Genomic DNA, 9,554 nt, shown 5'->3' with positions numbered 1-9,554 from the left:
AGTCCAGTATCACTGGACCACCTAGTTTGTGGCCTTATATACTTAGACTTGTTGGAAAGGTTGTCTGACCATGTGTGAAGCCCCAGTCACATCTCTAATAGTAAATAGCCCCATGCATTTTGGCCTTGGACTCGTCCTGGCAGGCATTTGTGCATCTATCTCTTGGGCTGTGTAATAAAGATCCTTTTGGGAGCAGAGGTCAGTGTTTTAGGTAGCAGAGGTCTAGAAACTATTGCTAAAAGCCAGGATATTTGGCCAGGGGAAAATCTGTTTTCTCCTTTTGCTCTAGTGGCAGACAGTCTTGGGCCAACTAGAGGGTGTGTATCATGGTCACAGTTGAATGCTTCCCAGGCTCTGGTTTCCCAGGAACCAGTGACTGACTGTCCTGGATAGAAGGACTTAACAGGGATGGGAGAAGCTGAGCTGTCACACTATCTGACAGCATTTTAATCAGTGCATAACAGAAAGAGAAGAGAAGTAACGTCAAGAACAGCCAGCTAGAAAACACATTTGAATGCACTTTTGGGGAAGGATTTTCTACAAGCAGGAGAACACTGTTATATGCAAGTGTCACTAGAGCTCCAAAGAATGATGGCCAGAGTCGCCAGGATGGGTGTGCTCTCTGTCTCTAACCACTAGGTGGTAGCTCGGCCCAACGCTCAGAAGAGAGAAGGCATAGACTCAGGTCCAAAAGGGGTGGTGACAGGGAGGCGGGTCTGCCAGGCTGCATAAAGGCAAGGGAGCTGTGACTGAGGCTCAAGCTGCCTTAGCACTTGGTTCAGAGGATCCTGTCCTAGGGTGATGGCATTTAGCTGGTGGATGCCACGTGCCCAGGCTGAGCCAGCATTCCCAGTGAGGAGCCCAAGGGCTGCTGTGCAAGAGAAGAGGCGCGAGAGAGCACTGGTAAATAACCACACTTTCTATTAAAATTGCCTTGAAAAGAATGGAAAACCATGCCTAACTTACATGTGGAAGAGAGCTAATTGGATATTTAAACAGCTTGATATGATGTTTAATATAATATAATTTGTTGATATCTTTGAGATAGAACTAGACATAAATAGCAAGTGATTAGAGGTTAATAAGTACTTTTTATTGATGATGAGCATGCAGACAGATATTGTAGCTCTCTCCCCAGCTGTGCTCTGAGTTTGGAGGGCAAAGGCATTTTTGAATATAAATCATGGGAGAGAAATTGAGCAACAAAGGAGTGAAGTATCTTGGTCTAGTATCTGGCAAATTGAAATCCCTTGTTACTTTGTACTGTGCTTCTGTGGAATTTATGAGACTATCTGTCAATCAGACTGTGGAATTTCAAATGCAGAAGTCAGGAAAAATATTAAAGGAAAACAACATTCTGTGAGCTCCAATTTTAACACATGTGTGCAACTTAAATTTACGCATTGAAGACAGTAACTTTTTGTATGTGATTATGCTCAAATTAACAGATCACTGTGGCTAGTCTCAGTTACAGCTAGGGGGACTGAGTCCTAGTGGATTTTAGAAGTGTGATATAAAAAACCAATGATGTGCTATACCTTGGCTAATTGAATTTAAATAACTAACAAATACTTAATATATATATATAAAGAAGTGTGAGGACAAATATTGAGAAGGCACCTATCTTTCTTTCTTAAGAGAGAAAGAGGGCCTGCCAATCCTTCAGAAATCTGTGCTCACTTGAGAAAAATGCAGTGCAGTAGTGTCAGAAATGTAAAAATCAGACTGCAAGGAACTTTGTAGATTGTGAGTTCAGGATACTTTTGAGAGCAAACTTGGGTGCTAGGACAACAAGCATAAAAAGTGAAACTGTCCTGGGCACGCTGAAATGTATGGTCACTCCAGTAAGAGGTATGTGAAAGAATGGGAGCCCAAAGTAAGGAAGGCAGAGGAGGCTGGTGAAAATTCTAAGCCCATGTGTTGGAGGAACACAATTCCAGGGATCCAGACAGACTGGGGCACACCAGCCTCATGCTAATGCTCCGAGTCCATTTAACCTCGTTCTTAGGTTTGCATGCTTTTGGCAGGCTGTTGTACTTCTTTGGTAGACTGTTCACCTCTCTGAATCATGAATTAAAACCTGTTTTACAGTAAATTTGTTGCCAAGAAGAGGAGCAATGAATTCCTCATTTCACCTGCTTTTCTTGGATATCAGCCTGAATGCCACAGAAGGCAACCTTTCAGGACCAAATGTCAAGAACCAGTCTTCACCATGTGAAGAGATGGGGATTGCTGTTGAGGTGTTTCTGACTCTGGGTCTCATCAGCCTCTTGGAGAACGTCTTGGTCATAGGTGCCATAGTGAAGAACAAGAACTTGCACTCCCCCATGTATTTCTTTGTGTGCAGTTTAGCAGTAGCTGACATGTTAGTGAGCATGTCTAACACATGGGAGACCATCACCATATACTTAATAAGTAATAAGCACCTGGTGATAGCAGATGTCTTTGTGCGTCACATTGACAATGTGTTTGACTCCATGATCTGCATTTCTGTGGTGGCCTCCATGTGCAGTTTGCTGGCCATTGCAGTAGATAGGTATGTCACCATCTTCTATGCTCTGCGCTACCACCACATTATGACAGTAAAGCGTTCTGGGGTGATTATCATGTGTATCTGGACCTTTTGCACAAGCTGTGGCATTGTTTTCATCATTTACTATGAATCCACTTATGTAATCATTTGCCTCATCTCCATGTTCTTCATCATGTTGTTCCTCATGGTGTCTCTGTATATACACATGTTCCTCCTGGCACGGACTCATGTCAAACAGATAGCAGCTCTGCGTGGATACAGCTCTGTGCGGCAAATGACCAGCATGAAAGGTGCTGTCACCCTGACCATGCTGTTAGGCATTTTCATCGTGTGCTGGGCTCCGTTCTTTCTCCATCTCATTTTGATGATTTCTTGTCCCCAGAACCTCTACTGTTCTTGCTTTATGTCTTACTTTAATATGTACCTCATACTCATCATGTGTAATTCTGTGATCGATCCTCTGATATATGCTTTCCGCAGCCAGGAGATGAGGAAGTCCTTTAAAGAGATTATTTGTTGCCATGGTTTCAGAATACCCTGTAGGTTCCCTGGCAGGTAATAAACAAAAAGTTCTTCTCTTTGTGGCTCTCTTTTATCCTTGATTTACCATATGACAAAATCAGTTGGTACAGCCAAGGAGTAAGCCAGAGAACTAGAAATCAAAACCATGCATTCTGTTTATCATTTTTCCATCTTGAATTTGTACTGCACTTATTTTCCCCTGTGGCAGTTGTTGGGTCAGACATGCACATGCTGCTTACCCATTTTGGGAATGGTCTGTGACAATTTCTTACTGTCCTGTTTTCCTCCTACTTTTCCTCCTTTTCCCACCCATTTCTGGTGGTCCGATCTATCATCCATCTAGTAAGTGTGTGCTCAGGGAAGATAAAACATCCTGGATGCAGGTCTCAGCATGAGGAACAGCTATAACTGAAATTATAACTATAACTGAAAGAAAAGCTGTGTGATTGCTTTCTTTCCCCAGGATCAGTTTCATAACATTGCTTGATGCTCCTGGGGTAGAATTAAGTGGCCAAATTCTTTCTATTTGAAATTTCTAGTTCATTTGTTATGGGATGTCTCTACAGCTCTCTTTTCCAAAACTTTTTATTTTACAGCTTATGTCCATAATTGTCCAAGGATGGAATTTCCTTAATTATACTTCTGTCAATCATGTTTTTGTCCTGCCCAGACATAAACCTTCATGCTACAAACCTTACCTCATGTGGTGTGAAAAGTCTCTGTGTCTTATTCTGACTCAGTCTAGGGTTTCCAAATGAGTATTTTGGGGTCATGTCAGGGGCTCTAGGTGCTCCCCATCCTCCATGTAGCACATGCCCATAGCCAAGTTATCTTTGACCTTTTCAGACAGAATCTGTCTTGGATTCTGAAATCCCCTCACCATATACTTTGCACATTACAATCTGACCCCAGCAGCTGGAGGTCAGTTGCCTATCTAATGCAGGGAGTCCTGTCTTCTCCAATGTAGAAGGGAGGAAGAAAATTTGAATTCAGGTCTTGACTCTGCCACCAACAGGCAATGTCACCTTAATCATCTCATTTCAGGTTCTACATCTGTGCTGACCTCACAGGATGGTCATTAGACCTGCATGAAAAAAATGTGAGAACACCTTGAAAACTTGTGAAGCACCATAAAGATTTAATATTTATTTTAAAGAAATGTTGCAGGTGGGATAAATACTAGCGGAGGATGAAGAGGGCAGTGGTCACTGGTCAATAGTTGGAGCTGTGGCCCAGAAACTAGGAGGCCTGCTTTGCCACAGAGCAGTTCTGTTACCTTGGGCATATCTCTAACTGCTTGGTCTCTGTGTTCTTATCTGAAGTTAAAAGCTTGGTCCTTACAGCTCTCATATTCTATTCTATTATTTTTTGGTATTTATATCTTCCTTTTTGTTTTGGATATTCATGTCTAGACTGTTCTCAATGAAGGAAATAGTATAAATAAAGTAAAAATAAAGACCATTAGGGTCACACAGTGATGAGCTGTTGAAGTCAATGGGGGCAGAGGAACTTCCTGGGTATAGTTCACACAAATAACTCATAGACATGATCCCCACCCTTGGCAGCTCAGAGTCTAGAAAACAAAAACAAAAACCATTTCTGGCATAAGCAAGAAAGTGCATAAAACATCCAAATCTTTGGAAAATGGCAAATTAGCAGGTTGTTGACAACTTAGGTGTAAAAGGATACCAAGCTCTTCAAATCATTTTAGCTGAACATTCCTGGGTGTATTCATGCATGTAAGTGATCTCTACATAATTATGATGGGAAACTGCAGTCCATGTTTGCATGGGACATCTCAGGAGTCTAGGTTCTGTGAAAGCTGGCCCCATGGCCCACGTGCTCATCTCTGTGGCCATGTTGTCTTTAGCATTTCTAGTACAGAGTAAGCCCTTAGTTGATGTTTGTTATTGGTGCTAAACAAATGTGTACTTAATCTGCTGTCCAATAGCAGATTGCCTGGGAGCACTCACTGAATGATAACTGAGGTCACTAGGACTTCCATCCTTGGGTAGGACCAAATTTCAGCTCTAGTGGTTTATATTGGCTCCACCCGGGAACCCAGTTCTAGTTAGGCTAACTCTCTGCTCTGGTGCTTCATGGCTTCAAACAAGGTCTGACCTTTCTATAAAGGTCTTTAAGGAAATGCTCAAATGTCTTAATCTCCATAAATGAGACAGAAATAACCATTGTTCAGATGTGTCTTCATTTGGAAAGAATACATGTATATAATGACATGGTAAATATCTGTAAATGAGCCAATCCCTGGACTCCCAGCACAAAGTCCTCTCCACATACCTCAGTATATAAAAGCCATCTATAGAAAGCCCACAGCAAATATCACTCTCATTGGGAAAAAAGCTGAGAGCTTTTCCCTTAAGGTCAGTAACATGACAAGGATGCCGACTCTCACCACTATTGTTCAACATAGTACTAGAATTCCTAGCCTCAGGAATCACACAACAAAAAGAAATAAAAGGCATTCAAATTGACAAGGAAGAAGTCAAACTCTCTCTTTTCACACATGACATGATACTTCATGTTGAAAACCCAAAAGACTCCACCCCCAAATTGCTAGAACTCATACAGCAATTCAGCAACATGGCAATATACAAAATCAATGCACAAAAGTCAGTTGCATTTCTGTACACTAACAGTGTAAGGGAAGAAAGAGAAATTAAGGAATCAATTCCATTTACAATAGCTCCAAAAACCATAAGATACCTAGGAATAAACCTAACCAAAGAGGTAAAGGATTTATACTCTAGAACCTACAGAACACTTACGAAAGAAATTGAGGAAGTCACAAAGAGATGGAAAAACATTCCGTGCTCATGGATTGGAAGAATAAACATCGTTAAAATATCTATGCTCCCCAGAGCAATCTCCACTTTCAATTCCATCCCTATCAAAGTACCATTGGCATTTTTCACAAAGCTGGAACAAACAATCCTAAAGTTTGTATGGAACCAGAAAAGACCCCAAATCACCAGGGGAATGTTGTAAAAGGAAAACAAAGCTGGGGACATCACAATGCCTGACTTCAAGCTATACTACAAAGCTGTAGTCATCAAGACGGTATGGTACTGGCACAAAAACGGACACATAGATCAATGGAACAGAATAGAAAACCCAGAAATGGACCCTCAACTCTATGGTCAACTAATCTTCAACAAAGCAGGAAAGAATATACAATGGAAAAAAGACAGTCTCTTCAATAAATGGTGCTGGGAGAATTGGACAGCTACATATAGAAGAATGAAACTGGACCATTCCCTTACACCATATACAAAGATAAACTCAAAATGGATGAAAGACCTCAATGTGAGACAGGAATCCATCAAAATCCTAGAGGAGAACATAGGCAGTAATCTCTTCAACCTCAGCCACAGCAACTTCTTGCAAGACAGATCTCTAAAGGCAAGGGAAACAAATGCAAAAATGAACTTTTGGGACTTAATCAAGATAAGCTTCTGCACAGCAAAGGAAACAGTCAACAAAACCAAGAGGCAACCCATGGAATGGGAGAAGATATTTGCAAATGACATTTCAGATAAAGGGCTGGTGCCCAAAATCTATAAAGAATTTCTCAAACTCAACACCCAAAAAACAAATAATCCAATCAAAAAATGGGCAGAAGACATGAACAGTCACTTCTCCAAAGAAGACATACAAATGGCTAACAGACACATGAAAAAATGTTCAACATCATTAGCCATCAGGGAAATTCAAATCAAAACCAAATTGAGATACCAACTCACACCATTTAGAATGGCAAAAATTAACAAGTCAGGAAACAACAAATGTTGGTGATAAATTCGAGAAAGGGGAACCCTCTTACACTGTTGGTGGGAATGCAAGTTGGTACAGCCACTTTGGAAAACAGTGTGGAGATTCCTCAGGATGTTAAAAATAGAGCAGGTAGTGAAAAGAAGGGGCACATGCACCCCAATGTTCATACCAACAATGTCCACAATAGCCAAACTGTGGGAAGGAGCTGAGATGCCCTTCAACAGATGAATGGGTGAAGAAGATGTGATACATGTATACAATGGAATATTACTCAGCCATCAGAAAAGATGAATACCTACCATTTGCATCAGCATGGATGGAACTGCAGGGGATTATGTTAAGTGAAATAAGTCAAGCAGAGAAAGACAATTATATGGTTTCACTCATATGTGGAACATAAGAAATAGTTCCTTAGTCTGTTTAACTGTCAGTATAACCCATCCACCATCCAGCTCTCTAAATTCATCACAAGTTTTAGTCCTCTGACATCTCCTATCTTGCTCTCAGTGCTTTTATGAATTCATTCCTTTTTATACTTTTTTACTGTCATTTCTCTGGATTTTTGGGAAGAAGTAGAGATAGATAATTGAATGAGAAATCTATTTGAGCTACATTTCAGGGCCAGCAGGATCCATCTTCTGTGCAAAGCAGAAAAACAAGAGGTTGTCCAGAATCCAGTGACTGGTTCCAACTGTGGTTCTTAACAAACACGTGGCCACACCCAGGAAAAGAGCCTTTGTAACATTAAGGAGGTACAGGAGGCCTACTTCCCTTGGCGCCTCAATCGTGTTCTATTATCTTTCTTCTTACCTTGACTCTTAACTAGAGAGTGAAAAGCAATTGGTCAAAGACCATAACCTGGGTCAGAGGAGATGGGCAGAGTCCCTGAGGTGTCCATTCATCTGTTCAACATTTGGTGGCCTTTCAGAGTTAATGGTCAAACTTTTTTCTGCCAGCAGGTGATAGTGAACATTATCTCACATTTATGTCTTATCTTCCATCTAACCCTCTGGTCAGCTAGTTAAAGTGACTAGGAGAGAATTTTCCCTAAAACCTCATTGCTTAAAACCTAATTAAAAAAATATCTTGAATGTAAACTGCAATGTTCTATGTCTTTTGAAAGGATTATCTCATGTCATCCTCCAACCACCATAAAAATAATTAAATATACTGAAGCTCAAAGACATTAAGTAAGTTGTCTAAGGTTGTACAACTAATATGTAGTTATCTCTCAATTCAGACTCAGGGGCTTCAAAAATTCCTGCATTTCTTTGTTGTTGTAAATCCTGGGATGCCTTCGCTTGCTTTGGTTTCCTGCTGCATTTCACATGGGCCCAGTTTGGCTCCATATTCCTTCATGGGATTCTGCATTCCTGCACCATGCCATCCCCTGTGTCTGGGAGGTAAGGTTGGTTGGGGATGGGAGGTGGTGGGTAGCTGAGGTTCTGGATAAGAGTGACTGGTAAGCACAGATGCTAGAGGTAGCTGTAAAATTCTGGTCTGGACCCATGGCTCTCCTGAAGTTGGTATTATGGCTTCAGGCACTTCAGAGTTTTACATCCAAAAGGGGCACCTTATGGCTAACTGTTGGGCATTGCTATGTTATGTGATGTAGCCTGGAAGCAGCAGCATCTCATCAGAGGGTCATATGGGAGAGTAGCACTGGGCTTACTCCAAACCCTTCTGGGAGTGCAGCAGCAAGACTCCTCGCCCCTTCCTGCCCAGATATGAATGTTAGGAAGAAGTCCCTGGGGCCACTCCATCCCCCATCGTCACAGGGGTGGTTGCTAGAGGCACTGGTGGCTTAAGAGGAGCACCTCTTTTAAGACTTTCTATATGGGCCTGGGTGAAGCATCCTTACCGACTCCTAGCACCTCATCCAAATATTTTCCCAGTGTGTTTTGGACTGCCTGGAGTTTCTGCATTAATGTCGCTTCTTTTGGGTAAGTCATTGTTTTCTAAGGCTCCCACACCAAGCAATTATTGAGTGTCCAACATTAGTAATATAATAGTGAATAAGAGGCAATTTTTTCCCTAAAGGGTCTTATGGTCCATTGACTGTGCATGACTCTAGGAAGAAATGGAATTGGGAGAGTCAAAATCAAAGGGAAAGGGCCAGCATGTGGGACACACCTGTCATGGACTGAGCTCCCACCAGCCTGAATGGGGCACTGGCTGGTTGAAACTGGGGAGGCCTGGTAACTGGGACACCAGGAAAAAAGGGGGATCAAAGAGTTCATAGTTCTGCCCAACAAATATTTTATTCTTGTTCATAGGCATTTTTTGTCACTCCTTTATTCTCCTCCCTGTCAAAATTCAAGGCTGAGAAGGTGTGTGTGTGTGTGTGTGTGTGTGTGTGTGTGTGTGTGTGTGTGTGTGTGTGTGTGTTCATCAGTTGCCAGGGGAATGCTGTTGTGGTCCTCTCCAGAGGTACTTGGCTGGATGGTGCTTTGGGAAATTCACAACTGTTCTCCAACTCTGTTGTTTCTCCTCAGACTGTGGTGTGCTGCCTTGAGGTCCCAGAACCACTGAGAGGCAGGAGGGAAGATATGAGACAATGTGGGATTAGATTCAGCAGACAGAGCACCTAATATCTAAAGAGAACTATGATTTTTCAGCTGATATCCATCTGCTGCTGCCTCTTCCACTAGTACTAGAAGCCAACTTCATCTGCAGTGATTTTCACTTTCACACCTACAAACCATTC

The 9,554-nt window shown here is 41.9% G+C and overlaps 1 protein-coding gene across 1 annotated transcript; it reads left to right on the top strand.

Moving 5' to 3' along the window:
* The first annotated feature begins 771 nt into the window (after nt 1-771).
* Nucleotides 772-3,092, top strand: MC5R (melanocortin 5 receptor). The gene is made up of 2 exons (XM_027576899.1): nt 772-903; nt 2,092-3,092. Exon 2 carries the CDS (start codon nt 2,118-2,120, stop codon nt 3,090-3,092), a length of 975 nt encoding a protein of 324 aa, XP_027432700.1. The 5' UTR covers nt 772-903; nt 2,092-2,117.
* Nucleotides 3,093-9,554: the final 6,462 nt, after the last annotated feature.

This window comes from Zalophus californianus, chromosome 14 (genome assembly GCF_009762305.2).
Source record: "Zalophus californianus isolate mZalCal1 chromosome 14, mZalCal1.pri.v2, whole genome shotgun sequence".
NCBI classification, from domain to species: Eukaryota; Metazoa; Chordata; class Mammalia; order Carnivora; family Otariidae; genus Zalophus; species Zalophus californianus.
Note: the sequence above shows the minus strand (reverse complement) of the source record. Positions and strands in the feature narration are given on the sequence as shown.

Excerpts from the sequence above, each read along its gene's own strand:
- MC5R (XM_027576899.1), top strand. The coding sequence starts at position 2,118 with ATGAATTCCTCATTTCACCTGCTTTTCTTGGATATCAGCCTGAATGCC.